The sequence below is a fragment of the Prionailurus bengalensis genome, chromosome A3 (assembly GCF_016509475.1).
Source record: "Prionailurus bengalensis isolate Pbe53 chromosome A3, Fcat_Pben_1.1_paternal_pri, whole genome shotgun sequence".
NCBI lineage: Eukaryota > Metazoa > Chordata > Mammalia > Carnivora > Felidae > Prionailurus > Prionailurus bengalensis.
The window spans coordinates 91224775-91248315 of record NC_057354.1 but is presented as its reverse complement, the minus strand read 5'-3'; the positions used below and the strand labels follow the sequence as shown (position 1 = coordinate 91248315).

The 23541-nt window shown below is 39.6% G+C and overlaps 1 protein-coding gene across 4 annotated transcripts; it reads right to left on the bottom strand.

Moving 5' to 3' along the window:
* Positions 1-11109: 11109 nt before the first annotated feature.
* On the bottom strand, positions 11110-23053 carry POLE4 (DNA polymerase epsilon 4, accessory subunit). Of its 4 annotated transcripts, none has more exons than XM_043603806.1 (5): positions 22787-23053; positions 22122-22206; positions 21453-21494; positions 20865-21011; positions 11110-11472 (listed from the first exon to the last, which is right to left on the bottom strand). In XM_043603806.1, exons 1-4 carry the CDS (start codon positions 22994-22996, stop codon positions 20908-20910), a joined length of 441 nt encoding a protein of 146 aa, XP_043459741.1. In that variant the 5' UTR covers positions 22997-23053; the 3' UTR covers positions 11110-11472; positions 20865-20907. The 4 variants fall into 4 exon arrangements, with proteins under 4 accessions (XP_043459741.1, XP_043459742.1, XP_043459743.1 ...); XM_043603807.1 differs by having other exon boundaries at positions 20865-21007; XM_043603808.1 differs by lacking the exon at positions 20865-21011 and having other exon boundaries at positions 11110-11433; positions 21449-21494; positions 22787-23052.
* Positions 23054-23541: the final 488 nt, after the last annotated feature.

The window sequence follows — 23541 nt, the reverse complement described above, 5'->3', positions numbered from 1 at the left end:
TATTAGGCCACAGTCTATGTGTCATGCTCTGAGCTTGAGGGTTTCCCATGACATTGAGCTCTTGGGAATTTTCTCTCTCCATTTCGGTTATGTCTGACATTTTTCTCTATTAGGACACACATTCTGACTTAAAGACCTTTTCACATTTTATGAAGTGCTTCATGAAATCACTGTGATTCATGTCACTCACAATTAGGGATGACAATTAGAAGAAAAAACAATTTGGCTTCTTGCTTTTAGTTGCACCATATAGCAACAGTGGCATGAGGAGGAAACCTGAAATTATCCCTAAGATTTTCAGCCAACATTCACCAGATTAGTATTTTACTATTTCAAAGCACCAAAGGCACAAAGATTTTTTTTCCAGCAAGGCAAAGAAGCAATACAATTGCGCATTGTTTTGAAATAGTTTCACAGTTGTTTATTCTAAAATGATGCATTTCTTTAAAATGCACTGAGAGTCTTTGGTAAATTCATTATCTGCATTGTAATTTAAACAGCCAAACTTCCATCTCTGCTTTGTGACACTCTGGTGTGACATCCCTGAGGTAAGGACAGATGATTTCTACAACTCTCCCTGCCCTGGGGAGCCCTGATCAGTCTCTACTTATTATCTCTAACAAGGTAGAGATGTGCTAATTAGCAGCTCCTCAAGAAAACACCACGAAATGATGGACATATATAACTTTTTAAAAGCATGTCTTTCCCCACTCGCTGGACTGGACTCGATTAGGGAGTGGAAAGCAAAAGGGGCTTGTTGTCTGTCTTGGGTAAAAGCTCTCTAGCATCTCCAAGAGGTGCTTCACATTGACATTAATAAGCTCAGTGAGTATGTCTCAGGCTAAGAAACCTGGGACTGTCAGCACATCAGGATGAACCTTTTTCTCAGAAGCAGACTCTCATTAACGAAGCTCAATGTCTGATGTGCAGACACACTCCATTTATGGCGTTACCTTCATGTGTCTTTGGAAGAGCCCTCATTTCTTATTTAGAGCTTTTGTTACCACAGGTGAGCGATGTTCAGAATAAAAAAGGGCTTCATTGCTCAGTAAGCATTGCTGAAGACTTATGCTGCAGTTGGCAAAAGTTGTAGTAACAATGTCTAATGTAGGCTTGGTACTATGTGCCCCACACAGTGCTGAGGGCTTTATTAGCACTATTCTATGACCCTCCATATGGTGTAGTGACCGTTACTGTCACCGAGGCTTAGAAATATTATTGTGCCTACAGTTTTACAGTTAAGAGTTTCAAAGAAGAGATTCTGTGGCTAAGACTTCTGGTTATTTAAATTTAAATTAAGTAAAATTAAAAATTTATACTCCTGAAACCAACATTACACTATATGTTAACTAATTAGAATTTAAATAAAAACTTGAGAAGGAAGAGTTAAGATGACAGAGAAGTAGGGAGACTGGGATTTCCCTCATCCCTCAAAAACAACAGTATTGAGGTCAGAACACTTGGAACACCCACAAAATTAGTATGTGGAGTAACAGAAAACTCTCCACAGGTGGATGAAGACAGCTTGGAGGGACATAGGTGTATGTATGCGAATTGGGAGAGATAAAACGGGCAGTGTAGGCATGGGGGAGGGGACCCCTTCTGTGGAGAGACAAAAGGGAGAGAAAGGCTGTGAAAGTGTGGTATTGGGTCTGGACAAGAGAAAAACTTCCAGACCACAGACTGGGGAACAAGAAACACAGAGAGTGTCAGTTTCTACTTTGCAAACAACCTTAGGTGCTAAATATCATAATTTTCAGGAGTGCAGGACGTTCTCCAGACTGGAGCTGCCACTCTATGTGTATGCACCTTCGGGGGGAAGGGAAGCCAGCTCCAGGGCTCGGTAGCAATCTTGGGGGTGCACTGGAAGACAACAATCCCCCTCCTCTGGTACTATAGGAAGAGGGTTTATTGCACCCCCAAAGAAAAAAGACCCTGTAGGCATCAGCCAAAGACCTTTTATCAGCAGGGTGGAGTGGAACTACCCCAGAACCAGGTACTCCTGGTGGGGGATGTTTTAAGACAACAGGGTTTGAATCTCAGCCAAAGGCGTAGGAGGCAGGGAGGCTGAAGCAGGACAAGCCACCCACCCAGGCTACCCTGTGAGGGCTGTCTCCCTGGTCGAGGGAGGAGAGACTGGGGTATGCCCATTTTTCTCCCCAACACCAACACGAGGTGGGGATGCTTCAGTTAACAGAACAGTGGCCGGCAGTGGAGGTGGGACTCGCTTATACCAAATCCCGCCCCTCCATGTCTGGCAACTGGTTATCTACCAGAGTGAGACTGACACTTACCGAACCAGACTGCCTGTCTTCCAGACCAGCACAGCCGCCAGTCCCAGGCACCAACAGACAACTGTCCTGCAGTTTTGTAAAGTAGTCTGGTGTTTTTTGTTTGTTTTTATCTCTTTTCTTTCCTTCTCTTTTCCCTTATTTTTCTTTCTAACCTCCTCTTCCCCCTCCCCGCTTTGGAATCAGGCTCATAGATTGATTTGATTTTTGGTAAATTCTTATTTTATATATATATATACTTATATATATATGTATTATATGTATATAATACAAAGAAAAAAAGGATATGTGTATATATATATATAATCGTATATATATATACGATTATATATATGTATATATATGACCATAATCATATATATATATGGTCATATACATACGTATATATAATCATATATATATACATATATATAATCGTATATATATACGTATATATATGACCATACATATATATATATATGAGTGTGTGTGTGTGTGTGTGTGTGTGTATATATATATATATACACACACACACACACACACATCCTTTTTTTTTCTTTCTCTGTTCTGGTTGTTTATTTGTTTAATCAGGCATTTTTACTCTATTCTTTTTATACCTTTTTCTGTATCTCCTTCTTTATTCTCTCTCTCTCTCTCTCTCTCTCTGGAATAAGTCTTATGATCTCTTTGATTCTCTGCCTGGTCTTTTTTATTTCACCCCTTTCATTTTTCTCTTTGTATGGGGGGTTCCTCACCCCTTTTCCTTTTTTCCAGGGTTACTTCAATGAACAAATCAAAGGACACCTGGTGGAAGGTCCAATCAATCCACCACCATGAGCAGCGGGATAGAAGAGCCAAAGACACAACAACACAGTACACAAAATGTTCCAAAAAACACTTCCTGAAGTGCCAGGCCCTGGACAACGTATGACACCTTTTTAATATAGTAGTACTCACAGGTGCAGGACACATAACAAGCTATTAAAACACATAAAATACAGAAACCTAGCCAAAATGACAAAATGGAACAATTCCCTTCAAAAGAAATTCCAGGAAGAAATGACAGCCAGAGAACTGCTCAAAACAGATATAAACAATATATCTGAACAAGAATACAGAATAAAAGTCAAAAGACTAATAGCTGGACTTGAAAAAAAAAAGAATAGAAGACAGCAAAGAATCTGTTGCTGCAGAGATCAAAGACCTAAGAACTAGTTGTGATGAATTAAAAAATGTTGTAAATGAGATGCAAAATAAACTAGATTCAGTGACAACAAGGATGGAAGAAGCAGAGGAGAGAATAGGTGAAATAGAAGATAAAATTATGGAAAATGATGAAGCTGAAAAAAAGAGGGAAAGGAAATTAACAGACCATGAGGGGAGAATTAGAGACCTAATCACCTAAGTGATTCAATGAACCAAATATACATATCAAAGGAGTTCCAAAAGAAGAAGGAGGCAGAAGGTTTATTTGAACAAATTATAGCTGAGAACTTCCCTAATCTGGAGAAGGAAACAGAGGCATCCAAGTCCAAGAGGCACAAAGAACTCCCTTCAAAATCAACAAAAACAGGCCAATACCAGGACATATCATAGTGAAATTGGCAAAATACAAAGATAAGGAGAGAATTCTGAAAGCAGCTAGGGACAAACAGGCCTTAACCTACAAGGGTAGACACATAAGGGTAGTAGCAGACCTATCCATTGAAATTTGACAGGCTAGAAGGGGATGGCAGAAAATATTCAATGTGCTGAACAGGAAAAATATGCAGCCAAGAATCCTTTATCCAGCAATGCTCTCATTCAGAATAGAAGGAGAGATAAAGGCTTTCTCAAATAAAAACTAAAGGAGTTCATGACCACTAAACCAGCCCTGCAAAAGATCCTAAAGGGGGCTCTGTGAGCGAAAAGCAGCAAAGACTACAAAGGACCAGAGACATCACCACAAGCATGAAACCTACAGATAACACAATGACATTAAATTCATATCTTTCAATAATCACTCAGAATGTAAATGGACTAAATGACCCAATCAAAAGACACAGGGACATTCTTATCAGAATGGATAAAGAAAAAACAAGACCCATCTTTATGCTGCCTACAAGAAATTCATTTGACCTAAGGACACCTGCAGAACGAAAGTGGGGGGATGGAGAACCATCTATCATGCTACTGGATGGCAAAAGAAAGCTGGAGTAGCCATACTTATATCAGAAAAACTAGATTATGGACCAAAGACTGTAACAAGAGATGAAGAAGGGCATTATATCATAATTAAGGGGTCTGTCCATCAAGAAGAGCTAATGATTGTAAATGTTTATGCCCCCAACATGTAGCACCCAAATATATAAATCAATTAATCACAAACATAAAGAAATGTAAAGATAATAATACCATGATTGTAGGGGACTTTAATACTCCACTTACAACAACGGACAGATCATCTAGGTGGAAAATCAATATGGAAAAAAATGGCTCTGGATGACACATTGGACCAAATGGACTTAACAGATTCAGAACTTTTCATCCAAAAGCAGCAGAATACACATTCTTCTCGAGTGCACATGGAACATTCTCCAAAATAGATCATGTACTGGGTCACAAAACAGCCCTCAACAAATATAAAATAATTGAGATCATACCATGCATATTTTCAGATCACAATGCTACGAAACTTGCAATCAACCATAAGAAAATATTTGGAGAGCCCCCAAATACATGGAGATTAAAGAACATCCTACTAAAGAATGAATGGGTCAACCAGGAAATTAAAAAATATATGGAAGCAAATGAAAATGAAAACATGACAGTCCAAATCCTTTGGGATGCAGCAAAGGCAGCCCTGAGAGAAAAATACATTGAAATTCAGGCCTATCTCAAGAAGCAAGAAAGGCCCCAAATACATAATACAACCTCATATATAAAGAAACTAGAAAGACAGCAGCAAAGAAAGCCCAAAGCTAGCAGAAGAGGGGTAAATAATAAAGATTAGAGCCAGAAATAAACAATACAGAATCCAAACAAAACAAAACAAAACAAAACTGTAGAACAGATCAATGAATCTAAGAGCTGGGTTTTTAGAACAACAAAAGAAATTGATAAACCCCTAGCCAGATTTCTCATAAAGAAAAGACAGAGAACCCAAATAGATAAAATCATGAATGAAAGAAGAGAAATTACAACCAACACCACATAAATACAATTATTATAGAATATTATGAAAAATTATATGCCAACAAACTGGACAACCTGGAAGAAGTGGAAAAATTCCTAGACACCCACATACTACCAAAACTCCAAAGGGAAGAAATAGAAAATTTGAACTGACTCATAACCAGTGAAGAAATTGAATTGGTTATCAAAATTTCCCAACAAATAAGAGTCCTGGGCCAGATGGCTTCCCAGGGGAACTCTACCAGACATTTAAAGCAGAGTAAATACCTATTCTGCACAAACTGTTCCAAAAAATAGAAATGGAAGGAAAGCTTTCAAACTCATTCTATGAAGCCAGCATTACCTTGATTCCCCAAACCAAAGACCCCACTAAAAAGAATTACACGCCAATATCCCTAATGAATAGGGATGCAAAAATTCTCAACAAGATACTAGCAAATTGAATTCAACAGTGTATTAAAAGAATTATTCACCACAATCAAGTGATATTCATTCCTCAGCTATAGGGCTGGTTCAATATTTGCACATCAATCAACGTGATATCTCACAGTAATAGAAGGAAGGAAAAGAACCGTATGATCCTGTCAAAGATGCAGAAAAAGCATTTGACAAAATACAGCATCACTTTTCGATAAAAACCCTCAAGAAAGTCAGTATAGAAGGAATATACATCATAAAAGCCATATATGCAAGGCCCACAGATAATATCATCTCCAATGGGGAAAAACTGAGAGCTTTCCCCCTGAGATAAGGAACACGACAGGGATGTCCACTCTCACCACTGTTCAACATAGTATTGTTATTCAACATAGTGTTGGAAGTCCTAGCCTCAGCAATCAGACAACAAAATGAAATAAAAGATATCCAAACTGGCAAAGAAGTCAAACTTTCACTCTTCGCAGATGACATGATACTCTACATAGAAAACCCAAAAGACTCAGCCAAAAACTGCTAGACCTGATACATGAATTCAGCAAAATCGCAGGATATAAAATCAATGTACAGAAATCGGTTGCATTTCTATACACCAATAATGAGGCAACAGAAAGAGGTATCAGGGAATCTATCCCATTTACAATTGCACCAGTAACCATAAAATACCTAGGAATAAACTTAACCAAAGAGGTAAAAGATCTGTGCACTGAAAACTACAGAAAGTATATGAAAGAAATTGAAGAAAAGAAGACACAAAGAAATAGAAAAACATTTCCATGCCCATGGACTGGAAGAACAAATATTTTCAAAATGTCAATACTACCCAAAGCAATCTACACACTCAATGAAATCCCAATCAAAATAGTACCAGCATTCTTCACAGAGCTAGAACAATCAATCCTAAAATTTGTATGGGGGGGCACCTGGGTGGCTCAGTCGGTTAAGCGTCCGACTTCGGTTCAGGTCATGATCTCACAGTCCGTGAGTTCGAGCCCTGCATCGGGCTCTGTGCTGACTGCTCAGAGCCTGGAGCATGTTTCAGATTCTGTGTCTCCCTCTCTCTCTGCCCCTCCCCTGTTCATGCTCTCTGTCTCAAAAACAAATAAATGTTTAAAAAAAATTTTTTTAAATAAAATAAAATTTTTATGGGACCACAAAAGACCCCAAACAGTCAATGTTGGAAAAAAAACAAAAACAAAAACAAAAACAAAGCTGGAGGCATCACAATCCTGGACTTTAGCCTGTATTATAAAGCTGTAATCATGAAGACAGCATGGTATTGGCACAAAAACAGACACACAGACCAATGGAATAGAGAACTCAGAAATGGATCAAGAATGGATGGCCAACTAATCTTTGACAAAGCAGGAAATAACATCCAATGGAAAAAAGACAGTCTCTTTAGCAAATGGTACTGGAAGAACTGGACAGCAACATGGAGAAGAATGAAACTGCACCACTTTCTTAGACCATACACAAAAATAAATTCAAAATGGATGAAAGACCTAAATGTGAGACAGGAAACCATCAAAATCCTACAGGAGAAAACAGGCAGTAACCTCTTTGATTTCAGCCACAGCAACTTCGTACTTGACATGTCTCCAGAGGCAAGGGAAACAAACGCAAACATGAAATATTGGGACCTCATCAAGATAAAAAGCTTCTGCACAGCAAAGGGAACCATCAACAAAACTAAAAAGCAACCAACAGAATGGGAGAAGATATTTGCAAATGACATATCAGATAAAGGGTTAGTATCAAAAATCTATAAAGAACTTAACCAAACTCAACACCCAAAAAACAAATAATTCAGTGAAAAAATGGGCAGAAGACATGAACAAACACTTTTCCAAAGAAGACATTCAGATAGCAAACAGACACATGAAAAGATGCTCAACATCATTCATCATCAGGGAAATACAAATCAAAACCACAATGAGACAACCTCACACTGGTCAGAGTGGCTAAAATGAACAACTCAGGAAACAACAGATGTTGGTGAAGATGTGGAGAAAGGGGAACCCTCTTGCACTGTTGATGGGAATGCAAACTGGTACAGCCACTCTGGAAAACAATGTGGAGGTTCTTCAAAAAATTAAAAATAACTACCCTACAACCCAGCAACCGCACTACTAGGTATTTATCCAAAGGATACAGGAGTGCTGATTCAAAGGGGCACATGCACCCCAATGTTTATAGCAGCACTATCCACAATAGTCAAAGTATGGAAAGAGCCCAAACGTCCATCAACTAATGAATGGATAAAGAAGATGTGGTATATATACACAATGGAATACTACTCAGCAATGAAAAAGAATGAAATCCTGCCATCTGAAACAAGATGGATGGAACTGGAGTGTATTTTATGCTAAGCGAAATAAGTCAGAAAAAGACAGATATATGATTTCACTCATATGTGGAATTTTGGATAATCATGGGGACGGGAAGGAAAAATAAGATACAGAAAGGGAGGCAAACCATAAGAGCCTCTTAAATACAGAGAACAAACTGAAGGTTATGGGGGTCGGGGTTGTGGGGATGGTGAAAATGGGTGATGAGCATTGAGGAGGGCACTTGTTGGGATGAGCACTGGCTATGGTATGAAAGTGATGAATCACGGAAATCTATTCCTGAAGCCCAGACTACACTGTATGTTAGCTAACTTGACAATACATACATACATAACAAAATAAAAACTTAAATAAATTAAAAATTAATTAAATTAAAAATTTAGTTCCTCAGTCACGCTAACCACATGTGTGGTAGCCACATGTTGCTGGTAGGTGGCTACAGCATGGATACAGAACATTTCCATCATCACAGAAAGTTCTCTTGGACAGTACAACATAGAAGGGACTGACAAAGCTATTGGATGGAAGGAGCCTAGATCCCACAAGGACCCCATGGACATTGGATATAACTATAGTGTTTGAAGGCACCTGAATGGGACAGGATGACACAGTTGGTCAACACCTCAGAGCACTAAGGTTCAAGCTACCCTACCTAGTGGAGAATGAGCCCTATCAATTTGTCTCTGGGACTCCTTCCTATTGTTCATAACTAACCAGTGCCCTCTACTGACTGGCAGATTCTTCTTGATGTATTCGATCAGGTCTGAGTCTGGGAGCCATTTAGCCTCTGAAAAGCCTTAGAGGTTCCACTTTCAAAAGGTAATCCTCCTAGCTTATTTCCAAATTCCTGGGGAGATCTACCATCACTCACATACTGGAGCATATTATTATGAGCAAACAGCTTTGATCATGCACTTCTGAGCAGAGCCTCATACTTGTTTCCTTTGCATTTCACCAGATCTTGCATACAGGGACAACACATGCCTGAGGTTCAGGTAGCTTGCAATGAAAGAGCAGCAAGAATTCTATATTGCAATTGATACACTACTTAGCGTCTGGAGGCTTCTGGACCAGAATCCAGAGGAAAAGTGTAACTGTCATTTCTCAGGAAACTCCAAGGAAAATTCCTAAAACTGTCCCAACCTTAACCTCATCTGGCAGAAGAGAACACATCTACCAAATGGTGGTCTAATGGTGGCTGCCTTCACCAAGGGCTCAGGGAGTCAGCCTCCTCCTACTGGTTATGGCCCAGGAATGTAGGAGCCTCTGAATTCCTAGGTCACGTGCAGGCTTTATGGCAGCATTCCAAGACCACTTCTTACCATGACACTGGCTATTTTATAAAGGATGAATCAGTTCAAAAGATACGCATGCAGGACTCATGGGCCAGGTATTGCGCATCGTGAGTACTGTATAGACAAGAAGTGTTGATATACTAGAGATCACCAATACATTAAATAGATTCAACAAACGGCTTTGCAGACTGTCTCACTGGGGCCCTCCTTTGGTTTGAATCTTTCTCTGCACCTTTGTGTGCCCAGTCCTTTCCGTGATACAGGACCTTCACCAGGTGACCTACAATATCTGGTGTTCCCCTCTCACTTTTTGGTTTTTTTTGGGGGGGGGGGGGAGGAGAGAGGTAGCACGAGCTGGGGAGGGACGGAAAAGGGAGAGAATCTCAAGCAGGGTCCACATCCAGCAAGGAGTCCAACACCGCAGGCCTTGATCTCACAACCTTGAGATCACGACCTGAGCTGAAACCAAGTTAGAGGCATAAGAGACTAAGCCATCCAGGTCTCCCCTACCCCTTACTTCTTAAAGAGTGGTGGTTGTTTTCCTTCACTTCCTCTCTATTCTAGACATTCTACATACTTCATCTCCCTCTGCCCTTAGGAGGGAGATTTACATTTTCCTGTAGACTAGTCTGTGAACCAGTGGTGGGAAGAAAATTTCTTGGGGAATTTGTTTGAAAAAAAATAATAAGAGAGATTCTTGGAGCTCCACCCCCTGAGATTCTAATTTATTAGGCCTAGGGGTCCTAGAAATGGGCATTTTAAACAAATGCCACAGATGAATCTGAAAAACAATCAAGTGTTTAAATCAGCTTCCTGCTGCTCTCTTTAACCACTACTCTCCAAGTACTTTGCCTCCTTCCTGCTAGATCACCCAAGCCTTCCCTTAAAAACCAAAATTTAGCAGGACCTAAGGGAGGGGAGAATGAGCAGTTATTATTTAATGGCTACAGTTGCAGTTTCAGAGTATGAAAAATGTTTTGAAAATGGATGGTGGTGATTGTTGCACTACAGTGTGAATATACTTAATGCCACAAAACTGTACACTTAAAAATAGTTAAAACAATAAATGTCACGTGATGTGTATTTTGCCACAATTTAAAAAATAAAAAAAGGAATGGGTACTGATACATACTATAATATAAACAAACCCTGAAAACATTATCTAAGTGAAAGATGCCAGACACAAAATACCATGTATCATATGATTCCATCAGTATGAAGATATTTTAAAATTGAGTGTGGTGATAGCTGCAAATATCTGTGAATGTACTAAAAACTACTAAAATGTACACTTTAAATGGGTGAATGGTACAGTATGTACATTATATCTCAATAAAGCTGTTAAAATTTTAACTGATTTTAAAACTATGATCACATTTATTTAAACTTCTGAAGAACTTAAATGGCATCCCATAAATCCTGGAATCACATCCTGGTGACATACTGGGGGAAAAAGAAGCAAATAAATCAAAGGAATGAGGTTTAGAACAGCTGGCAAGGAAGATCAGAAAGATCTGTAACTGGGCATGGTGGTCCTCTGGTCACAGCGACAAGGACAAAGGCAAGATTATAAAACACACTATGTTGAAATTGATCAGAAACCTTTATTATGTTCCTCATCATTCATTAAGCAACCTACACAAATCATTTACTTTTTCTCTGCCTCAAACAGCATAAGCTGCATCCAAGCCTAAATGGAAGACACAGTAGGTGGAAGACCTTGTAGAGAAAAGCTAACATGTGAGATTTCTGCTTATCTCGGCTTAGGTGAAGGTAGGACAGGAAAAGCATATAAGTACAATATTCCAAATACTCCGTTCTTCAAAGATGAGGCCTGTAGGAGAGGGTTGTCCGAAGGACGCAGGTGAAGGCTCACAAAACTGCCCAGCTCAGCAATCAATCCAAAGGCTCACAAAACTGCCCAGCTCAGCAGTCAATCCAAAGTTCCTTTAAAACAAAAACAAAAACAAAAACAAAAACAAAGAGCAACATGTAAAGCAAGATGCCTCAAGAACTGGATGAGTGTCACAAACTGGGCAAAGTTAGAGTAGAAGCTGCTCTGGTACTGGCAATTCTCTAAGATCAAATTACTCATTTGGGGGAATATCCATCCAAAAGATCTCAGAGAAAGAACATGTCACTACAGAAAGTGGGCAGCTGAGAGTTAAGCATACAGGTCTAGAGAGTTAGAATGAGATGTGGGGAACAGAGCAAAGAAATTGTTGTGTTAGTTAATGAGCATTTGGGGATTCCATACAAAGTGTGATTAATACAGAATAAAGGAGAAAAGTTTTCTAAGCAAAAAGTTCATAACCTTTTGAGAAACTTCCAGTTCAAGATGGGAGACTGAGCTCACAAATTTGTATGCCCTCCCTTCCAAGATTCCATTCAAAAGAAATAAAAGGTTTTAAAAAGGTATAAATCCACAATAAAGAATGGGGCCCATCAGCAGTTAAGAGATTTCAACAAAAAGCTGAATAGAAATCTGATTGAAGTATGTTTATAAATAGAAAAACAAATCAGCCTAGAATGAATAGAGGGGGGCAACAGAGGTGGGAGCCCATCGCCTAGGAGACCCTTGGGGAAATTCCAGCCAGACTCAGACACCAGGAATGACAGAAAGAAACAGGTCAGAAAGGGTTAGTGACCTGAGGATCTACATAAGAAACAGCTGGCCCCATCTCCCTACAACCCTTCCAGCATGGAGCATTACCAGAAAACAAAATGGGAAAAAATCAGGGGTTCTCTTCTAATAAACTAAATGAATTACCTGAAGAACTACAGGAACCTCTGAAAATGCCAGCTCCCCAAAGTAAGGCTTTCCGGACCCCAGCTTAACATCTGGTCCCACCCCAGCCCACCCTAAAGTAAAAGTGCCAGGCAAAAACCACCTTCCCATACACACACACAGCTTCCAAACAGACTTAACTACCTCATTCCTAAACGGAATGGAAATTACTGGGAAGACTTGAGAGAAAGGAAAAATTAAAATTTATTAAAAAAAAACAAAAAAACCCTAGAATAAAACAGATAATTCAGAAAAGAACACAAGAAAACCAAGCAAAAATACCTCTAAGTTAAAAAAGAAAAAAAGAAATAGCCTCTGTGATAAAGGCAAATTCCTGCTGAGATCAACTGATAACCTGATTGAAATATTTTTAAAAAGAAAATCCTTCAAGCACTGAAGAGGCACCAATAAAAGTGAAATCTAAAATCTAGAGAAGGCAAGAACACAAAGTAAACCCAGCCTCCAAACCTGTTTTTGCCCTAAGATCATTTGCCGTCCAAAAGATAGAGCTGAGAAATTTTGGCTGAGCAAATCAAGAGTCAAATCTAAGAGTGTGCCCAAGAGAGAAGGTCTGATTTTTTAAAAAGCTACAGTCCCAAAAAGTGGCACTCTCAGAGTAACACTGCACTAGAATTAAATCAGCCCCTTCGCAGACTTGCCATCAGGGTTCACATAGATTACCACAGAGAACCAAGAATCCTCAAGTCTTGGATCTGGATTAAGGAGATTAATACATTCCCCTAGGTGCCGTGCAGCAGCAAATGAAAATCTTCTTTGGAGAAAGGTTTCATCATACAAGCCTCAAACTATCCAAAAAATAATTTATTCAAGTACATTGACCAATACATCAAGAAAGCTAGGCATAAAGAGGAAAAAAGACTATGAAACAATATCAACAGAAACAAGTCAGGAAAAAAAATAAAATAAATCGGCCTCAAAAATGCTTTGGATATTAATTAGACTGGAGACTATAAAACAACTACACTTACTTTGTTTAAACAAATAAAAGACTAGCTTCAAAACACCTGGAGCAAATACAAATAACAAACAGGCAAATGGAATTCACAGAACTGAAAATACAAAAACAAACTAAAAAATTAACAGAAAAGTTTAAAGGAGACAATTCACTGGAGAGAGAATTAATAAACTGGGAGATCAGAAAAAAACTACACAGAATGCAGCACAGAGAGGCAAAATTATGACTGAGGTTTAACATACATTTAATGGAAATCTTAATGAGAAAGGAGAAAGAACAAAGCAGAGCCATTATCTGAAAAGATACAAGCTGAGATTTCTCCAGGACTGATAAAAGACACCAATCCCTAGATTTAAGAAGCCTAAGCAGCAGATACATAGAGGGAAATCAGCACCCAGATACATCCAAGTAAAACTACAAAAATATCTTTTGAGACATAGAGAGACAGAACATGAACGGGGGAGGGTCAGAGAGAGAGGGAGACACAGAATCTGAAACAGGCTCCAGGCTCCAAGCTGTCAGCACAGAGCCCGATGCGGGGCTCGAACTCACGGAGTGTGAGATCATGACCTGAGCCAAAGTCGGTCGCCCAACCGACTGAGCTACCCAGGAGCCCCAAAAATATCAAAGACAAATATAAAAATCTTAAAAGTATCCAAAACAGGGACAAATTAGCTTCAAACAATTAACAGATTAACAGTGATTTCTAAACAGAAACAATGGAAGTCAAAACACAGAATGAGATCTTCAACACTATAAAATTAACTTTCCACCTAAAATTCTATATTCAGCAAGATGCCTTTAAAACCAAAGTAAAATATAGTGGAAAACACTATGAAGGTTCCTCAAAAAATTAAAAATAGAACTACCCTACGACCCAGCAATTGCACTATTACGCATTACCAAGGAATACGGGTGTCCTGTTTCAAAGGGGCATATGCATCCCAATGTTTATAGCAGCACTATTGACAATAGCCTAAGTATGCAAAGAGCCCAAATGTCCATCGACTGATGAATGGATAAAGAAGATGTGGTATATATACACAATGGAGTATTACTCAGTGATGAAAAAAAATAAAATCTTGCCATTTGCAACAATGTGGAATTGAACTAGAGGAATTCAAACCCCAAATCTGGCTCTAGGTCTCGCTCTGGCTCTGCGCTGACAGGGCAGAGCCTGCTGGGAATTCTCTCCCTCTCTCTCTGCCTCTCCCTGCGCTATGCTCACCTGCTCTTTCTCTCTCTCAAAAAAAATAAGTAACTTTAAAAAAAAAAAGAGAGAGTATATACTTTCCGGATAGAGGGAAAAATGAAATAACAAATTATACTTAAAACAAGGGCAAAAAACTGAAAAAAAAAAAAAAAACATAAAATAGGACAAATGGGAAACACAAAATAATATGGTAGATTTAAACCCATATATATATATATATCACTAATTGCATTAAACATAAATGAACTAAGTGCTGCAAAGACTGTCAGCCTAAAGTTTTAAAAATAATCCAATTATACCATTTATAAATACGGAAAGGTAAAAATTTTTTAAACGAGAAAAATACACACCATTCAAATACTAACAAAAGAAAGCTTGTAAGTTTTAAAAATATCAAACAAAATAATCTTTAAGGCAAAAAGCACAAATAAAAGTAACAATGATCAATTTATAAATATAAAATGTTCAAACACTTAACTGCTAATAGCCTACTGCTGACCAATAACACAGTTGATTAGCACATATTAATCACCTAGATTATTATTACAATATAGTCACCTAGAAAAAAATGTTAATAATAAAATAAGGAAGGAAAAATACATTTATAGGGCTGTACTGTAAAAAAAATCCACATACACTGAAGCAGCTCGAACCTGTACCATTTAGGGTACCTGGTTGGCTCGGTCAATACAGCATGTGACTCTTAATCTCAGGGTCATGAGTTCAAGCTCCACACTCGTCATGCAGCCTACTTAAAAAAAAAAAAAAAAATGCCCACTTGGGGTGCCTGGCCGGCTCAGTCAGAAGAGCAGATGGCTCTTGATCTTAGGGTTGTGAGTTCAAGCCCCATGCTGGGTACAGAAAGTACTAAAGAAAAAGAAAAATAAACTTTAAAAACAAACAGAGGCACCTGGGTGGCTCACTAGGTTAAGCATCCAAATCTTGATTTCAGCTCAGTTATAATCTCACAGGTTTGTGGGTTCAAGCCACACATCAGGCTCTGTGCTGACAGCACTCAGAGTCTAGTTGGGATTCTCTCTCCATCTCCCTCTGCCCTTCCTGCACATACATGCTCTCTCTCTCAAAATAAATAAATTTAAAACAAACAAAAAACCTGTGCTATTCAAGGGTCAGCTGTACTATGAAGAACTTTATGCCAACAAACTTGAAAATTTAGATAAAATGTAAAATTCCTAGAAAAACTACAACTCTTATAGGGGAAAGCAGGGCAAGACGACCTCAAGAAAATAAAATAAAATCAGAATGGTCCCAATACCATCCAAAAACATCAATCAAAAATCTTCCCACAAGGAAAATTCTAGGCTCAGATGGCTTCACTGATGAATTATACCATTCAAATAAGAAATAATTCCAATCTTACAAATTTTCTAGAGAACAGATCAAAAAGATATACATACTCTCCAACTAATTTGTATGAGGCTCACATTCGATATGAAAAAAATCTCCAATCTCTCTTTATAAACATTGATAGAGCATTTGCAATCTATTAAAATTAAACTACAAAAAACCTTAGAGTTAAGTATAATTAATGGGGAAACACTGAAAGCTTCCCCTTTGAAATAAAGATGACTGCTATCAGCACATCTATTCAACATTAGACTGGAGAGTCTAGGGCAAGAAGAAATTAAAAAGAAAAGGATTGGGAAAATTTCACAAAATTGTCACTACTAGTGGATATTACTGTGTAACTAAGGAAATCCAAAAGAATCAACAGAAATCATTAGAGTTAAACAAGATGCTAGGCACAAAATTAACACAGAAAACCAATTATATTTCTATACTATCAACATTCAGAAAATTAATTTTTTCTTAGAAAGATACCAGTAACAAGAGAATCAAAATTATTAAATACTTAAAGAAAAGCATCTAACAAAATACATCAAGATTTCTTCCCAGAAAATAAAAAACCTTAATTTATGAAACATTAAAGGGGCACTTGGGTGGCTCAGTCAGTTAAGCATCTGACTCTTGGTTTTGGCTCAGGTCATGATCTCATGGTTTCATAAGTACAAGTCCCGCATCAGCCTCTGCACTGACAGTGTGGAGGCTGCTTGGGATTCTCTCTCCCGCTTTCTGCTTCTCCCCCACTCACGCTGTCTCTGTCTCTCTGAAAAATGAATTTAAAAAAAAAAGGTTTTTAAACATTAAAGATCTAAATAAATGGAGAAATATACCATGTTCATGGACTGAAAGATTCACTATTGTAAAAATATAGTTTCTCCCCCTAAATAATCTACAGATTCAATACAATCCCCACCGATATGCTTTTTACATGGAATTTGACAAGCAGATCTTAAAATACGCATGAAAGTGCAAAGAACTTAAAATAGTCAAGACACTTAAAGAAGGTGGGAAGATGTGTTCTTTCAAATAAAGCAACTATAATTCAGACTGTGTGCGATGGGCATGGGAATAGACCCAACAGAAAGCCCAGAAACAGCCCTGATTTCTAACAAAAGTAGCACTGCAAAGAAAATAATATGGAAAAGTATCTATCTAAATAATAAGATAAAAAATAAATTGACCCTCACTTCAGTCTGATACACAAAAAGTCAACTAAAGTTTTATGAAAGACAAGAAAACTACAAAAATTTTAGCATATAGGAGAATGTCTTCATGACATGGTATGGGAAAAAGGTCTTAAACAGGAAAACAAAGAGCATTACCTATAAAGAAAAACATTAATACATTTGACTATCTTTATTTTTGTTAATGTTTTAATTATTTTTGACAGAGCACAAGGGAGGGCAGAGAGATGGGGACATTAGATCTGAAGTGTGCTCTGTGCTGACAGCAGCGAGCCTGACGTGGGGCCTGAACTCACTAACCATGAGATCATGCCCTAAGCCTGAGTCAGGTGCTCAACCAACAGAGCCACCCAGGTCCCCCACATTTGACTATCTTTAATTAAGAACTCATTTATTGGGGTGGCTGGGTGGCTCAGTCAGTTAAGCATCCTACTCTTGATTTCAGTTCAGGCCATGATCTCATGGTTAGTGAGGTCAAGCCCCACATCAGGCTCGGTGCTGACAGGGTGGAGCCTGTTTAAGATTCTCTCTCTCTCTCTCTCTCTCTCTCTCTCTCTGCCCCCTCCCACTTGTGCATGCCCTTTCTCTCTCTCTCAAAATAAATAAACTTAAAAAAATAACCTCATTCATCAAAAAGCACTCTAAACAGTGAAAAGCCAAGTCTAAACCAGGAAAAGATACCTGCTTCCCATATGCTGAAAAAGATTCATATCCAGAAAAAAGAAAAAGAAAAAGAAAAAGAAAAAGAAAAAGAAAAAGCATATACATATATAATTACAGTTATAGTTATGAATCAATAAGGAAAAAGACAAAATATCCAAGATAAAAATAAGACACCACCTCACCCCCAAAAAAGGGACACACGTATGAGAAGATGTCACCAGTAATCAGGGCAATGCAAATTAAAAGTACTATGCAATTATCATTAATATCCCCACCAGACTGGCAGAAATTAAATCCCAAGTGTTGATGAGAATGAGGAACAATGGGAATTATCATATGCTCTTGGTAGAAATGTCAATCAGGCATGCAAGAAGTATGCGCATGGGAATAGACACAACAGTATCTATTAGACAGCAGTATCTACAAAAGATGGAGTTATACATATCCTATATCCCAGCAATTTTATCTATACCCACATACATACATACATACATACATACATAAACACACACACACACACACACACACCTGGAGAAACGTGTAAGAATGTTCATAATGAATTGTTTATAACAGAAAAAAAAGTTATCCAAATATCCACATTAAAATGGTTCAGTTGTGGGGACCTGGGTGGTTCAGTTGGTTATGCATCCAACTTCAGCTAGGTCATGATCTTGCAGTTCATGAGTTCGAGCCCCGCATTGGGCTCTGTGCTGACAGCCTAGAGTCTGGAAGCCTGCTTTGGATTCTGTGACTCCCTCTCTCTGCCCTACCCTACTTGCATTCTCTCTCTCTTTCTCTCTCAAAAATAAATATTAAAAAAAAATTTTTTAATGGCCCAACTGTAATACTGTCACACAATCATATGCCATACAGCACAAAAAACAAACGAGATATGTACAACCACATAGATGATATATAAAACTAAATCCCACTGTTAAAGGATACATGCTTATGTGCTAAAACTATAAAGAAAAATCAAGTAAGTAATTACCAAAAAGTCAGGATACTGTTAAGTCAGCAAAGGGGATGGAAAGAAGATCTATCACAAAGAAGGAATATATATGGAACTTCTGGGGGCTGATGCTATTCTATCTCTTAACCTAGCTGGTGGTTACAATGGTGTTCATTTTGTTATTTATTGCCTTTACATTTGTTATCTGTGTTCATAAGGAAAGGCTTAGAATATACATATATCAATACCTTTGCATATAACATCCAGAAAATTACCCAAGAAACTAATAACAGTTGCCTGCAGGGAAGACATGTCTAAGAGGGATTAAAGGACAGGAAGGGTAGTGGTAGTGTCCACATTACTGTTTTTCAACTACTTGACCTACAGGTAAAGCATGGGAGATTTAACTATGACAAGAAGATATGTTATTAGCCTTGACAATGTCAAAGTATAAGTATTAATGACACTAAGTGAGAATTAAGAGTGGGTTAAAAAATGGGAAAGGAAGAGATAGGCTCACTGATAGTCATACCTTCCAAAGTGGAGAGTTAACCAAAAAAATAGATATTTTAGTGTTATGTAAACTGTAAAGGTAACAAAGGAACAATTTGTTCCTTTTATAATGCCCAACATTATAAAAATAATGACATAACTACCAAAAATCAGAAGGGGGGAAGAGGGATTTATGGAGCAGTACAGGTTACCCAAATCTTCATTTATCACAGCAGGAAGTTAACAGATAACATGTATAGTTGAAAAACCAAAGATGAAGCATATTATTTAGAAATGTAAGTGACCACTTAAAAAGCTAAAAAACAGAAACAACAAAAGGGCATGGAGCACCAGCTGCATTTCATTGTAAGACATTAGATATTTGATTTTCAAGCATGGATATATATCGCCTTGATTAAAAAAGAAAAAAATAATTTTATACTTAGAACATATACATCTAAGGACATAAGAACATTTATTTTACCAAGTACAAAATAAGAGAATACTCAATCTACAAATGCTAAAATGGCCAAAATTCAGATATATTAATGTAGAGAGAACAGACGAATGCAACTACTGAGATTATTGGATCAGAAGATGAAAATGAATATATCCACCACTCAATAAATGACCATTTATGAAAAATCCAACCTAAGGGGCACCTGGGTGGCTCAGTTGGTTAAGGGCCCTGACTCGGTTTAAGCTCAGGTCATGACCTCGAGGTTTGTTGAGTTCAAGTCCCCCACCCCCACCCCCCCACCAGCCAAGGCAGGCTCTGCACTGACAGTGCAGAGCCTGCTTGGAATTCTCTCTCTGCCCCTCCCCCGCTTGTGCACGTGCTCTCACACTCTGTCTCTCAAAATAAATAAATAAACTTAAATAAACAAATAAATTAATAATAAAAATAAAAATCCAAGCTAAGTACTATGCCATGGAAGAGGATAGAGGGGAAAACTACATAAGATCTCTCCACTTCTATTCTGTGGTACCCTCCAATTCATCATCCACAGGTCTGTAGTGTTATCTCTTTAAAATATGTATCTTATTATATACTCTGAAAAACTGGTCACTAAAAGTGAGCTGGTAAAGCAGGCTCTGAACATTTTTGGAGAACTGATGGGAAGTCTGTCACAAGAAGTTGCCTTCCTTAGGTAGGCAGGTAACAAGTTACTAAGAAAAATGAGTAAGCAAAAAAAGGATTAAGACAGACCTACAAACTGAAAGAATACTCAATAATCTAGACTTAAAGCTAGCTATGGAAATGTATCTTGAAACACATTTAAAAGAATGTATCAAAAGGGTGAGAGGCCCAGATTGATACGACGCAGAACAAAAGAGAAAAATAGTGATATATATGACACAGAACAAAAGAGAAAACTAGTGAAATAAATAAAGCCACAAAGGATTTGTGGAGATAATGAGGCTTGAAAGAGATAATGAGAACACCCTGGTATTGTAAGGGCAAGAATGAACTGCAAGTGCACGGCTTTCACATATTCAAGCAGAATTTGTGCAGGGAACAATAAGCTGATCAGATATAGTAATTAAATAGGAGAAATAGCCCTGAAAGAAGATAGCTAAAATAAGGTATCTCAAATATTTTCTATTTCAATGACAAGACTTAGTACACAAGTTAATCCAAAATTCTTAACAACAAACAGGCAAGTACATAATCTCCCAGTGGCAAAATAATAACTATAGGGCACCTGGGTGGCTCAGTCGGTTAAGAGTCCAACTCTTGATTTCGGCTCAGCTCATGATGAACCCCGCGTTGAGCTGACAGTACTGGATTCCTGGGATTCTCTCTCTTTCCCCCTCTCTCTGCCCCTCTCGCTCAAGCATGCGAGCTCTCTCTCAAATTAAACATTAAAAAAAATTTTTTAAATAATGTTATACAGACTGAAGAAGAAAAAAGAACGAGAAGCAACCTTTTAAATGTTGGCAATTGTTTCTGATCTCTAGCATTATGATACGGGGAAGATTATATCTAGGAATGGAGATTAAAGTATGAATCAAACTTTTCAATGCACCTAACTCCACTGGAGTCCTTATATTGCCTCTCATTTTTTATAATTAGCAATTTTCAGGCAAAACTTCTAATGACCCAAGAGAATTAGAATTGCTAGATCTCACCAGATTTAACATATTAGTTTTTCCCATCTTAATGGGAAGTAGAAAGAATTATCACTAAACAGACAAGGAAGAACCAAATAGCAGTTTTATAAGATTTTGAACTCAGCTCATTAGCATGGGAAAGACAGGTGGAAATGATTATCCATCCATAGAGAACTCACCTTCCAGAAAAGCAAATTCATCCACGGCTTCTATTGCATTATCTGAAACACAATGTAAAGGGACACCTGACTAACTCTGGTCATTTGGACACCAACCTCTTAAAAAAAAAAACCACAACCCACATAGTGAAGGGCGTGAGGCTTTATGCAAATGAGGGCATTTATAAAATTTGTCCCTTGCTTTTGTGAATCCATTTCTACTCCACCACTAAATCTTACATATCAGCTGCCTCTCTACAAGAGTAGAAAAGCCCAGGTAAACACTGTTCGGTAAGGGGAAACCCTTTGCTCTGAAAGTCATCAAAGAAGAGTCTGGCAAAATGAAGGGAAAGTGGAATTAAGGTACACAAAAGTTTACACATGTACAAGGGTTACCAACTAAAAAGAAACAAATCAAACCCCCAGTTTCTATGGGAAAAAGAAGTGTCAAGTCTGATTCAACATAGCAGACAGCATAAAGGGGTATAATCAGCTTTAGCAACACATGGACTCCTTTCATTCCCTACCCCACCACCTATACAGCCACCCAAAGCACTGGGACCCTAAAGGTAGGACTTTCTATCACCGTGGCAGTCCAAAGGGATGTGGCACCTTTCATCTTACAGAGGTGGCTTCCCCCAGCCCTCCCTTCTTTGCCCCCAGATACCAAATACCACAGTGACACTCTACCCAAATCTCTCCTCTGAAGGGTTTTCCTCTTTCCTTGTTGAGCACAGCAGTAGGCATCTTTTGCAATGGTCTCCACAAATAATTCCTGTGAGGCACAAGGGGAGAGTTGTAGCAATGGGTTCTAGCACAATTCTTGTGAGCCCTTCTATTTGAGTGGTGGGAAGGAGGTGAGGGGTGCTCAGGTGCATGGAAAGGTTCTCAGTCTGGACTTCATGACGATCTGCTCCCATTCCCTCTACCCCAGTAGGACGTGACACGTTCCTGCTCCCTCACTTGTAAATTCTCCAGACTCATTCACTTGAGATTCCCACAAGCTGTGTCAGGCATTGTAAAAGCAATTTAAAGTCGTTGTCCGTGCCCTAATGAAGAGGCAGGTGTGTTAACAAACCAATACAACTACTGAAAGTATGTGTCTCTTTCCCCTAGCGTTCCCTCTTAGACTTTTATCTCAGAATCTGGCCCCGGCCCCTCACCTCCGCATTCTTCGCACACCCAGTCCAGACCCTCTTCCACCCCGGCTTCCCCCTCTCCCCAAGCCTCCCAAGACGCCGCTAAGCCCCGCCCCCAGGAAGGTTCCCCCCCCAGGCCCCGCCCCTCGCCACGGCCCCGCCCCTCGCCACCTCCCCGCCCCGCAGCCCCGTGTGGCCTTCGCGCTCCCGCCGCACCGCTGCTCGTGCCAGAATGAAGATGGCTTCCTGTCCCGCGAGGGTCACGTCGGGGTCCGCCTTCACCAAGGCCTTCACTCGCGCTAACGGCAACCTCGAGAGACGAGCTCCGGGCACACTCGTCGGGGCCTGCGGCGGCGGGGCCGCTGCCTCCCCACTGGGCCCCTCCTCCTCGCGGGGTGTCCCATTTCCAGCCGCCGCCGCCGCCATCCGGGCCCCAAGCGTGCTGCGCGCGGCCGCCGACTGTGCGCGCGCATGCGACGCCGGCCCCTTTCCCGCGCGCGCCGAAGGCCACGCCCCCTGTGGGCGCGTGGCTCCGCCCCTTACGCGGCTGGAAGCTCCCGGGACTCCCGGCTGGGCGTGGCGGCTCTTCCTGCGCCGTCGCTACCGCGCTACCGCGGACTCATTTCCCGGTACCGGTGAACCTGTGGGGCCTAGTTGGGCCCAGGCACCGTCCCTTACTGGTCTAATGTGGTTGGGCCCGGCTAGTGCGGGGGAGGAGCATCCTTGGTCTGGAGAAACCCAGACCTGGCCCGCAAGAATGTCTCAGTCAAGTGATAAGCAAGTGATAGCCAAAGCTGAGAAGGGCAGGTGCCCCTGCGAGGCCTGGGCTTTCCGGAGGGCGCAGTGGACTGGGGGAAAAGGGTACCGAGAAGGGCGCGAAATCTGGACCAGTGTCAAGGAGAACAAAATGCCCTAAAAGGAGGTAGGACCTTGGCAGGCAGAAATGGGAGAGTTTCAGTCCTGACTGGAAA

Excerpts from the sequence above, each read along its gene's own strand:
- POLE4 (XM_043603806.1), bottom strand. The coding sequence starts at position 22,996 with ATGGCGGCGGCGGCGGCTGGAAATGGGACACCCCGCGAGGAGGAGGGG. Across the intron at positions 22,207-22,786 it reads TCATTCTGGCACGAGCAGCG|GAATTATTTGTGGAGACCAT; the intron begins GTGCGGCGGGAG and ends TGTGCCTCACAG. Across the intron at positions 21,012-21,452 it reads TGAATTTGCTTTTCTGGAAG|AGAGAGCTCGCATGCTTGAG; the intron begins GTGAGTTCTCTA and ends GTTTAATTTGAG.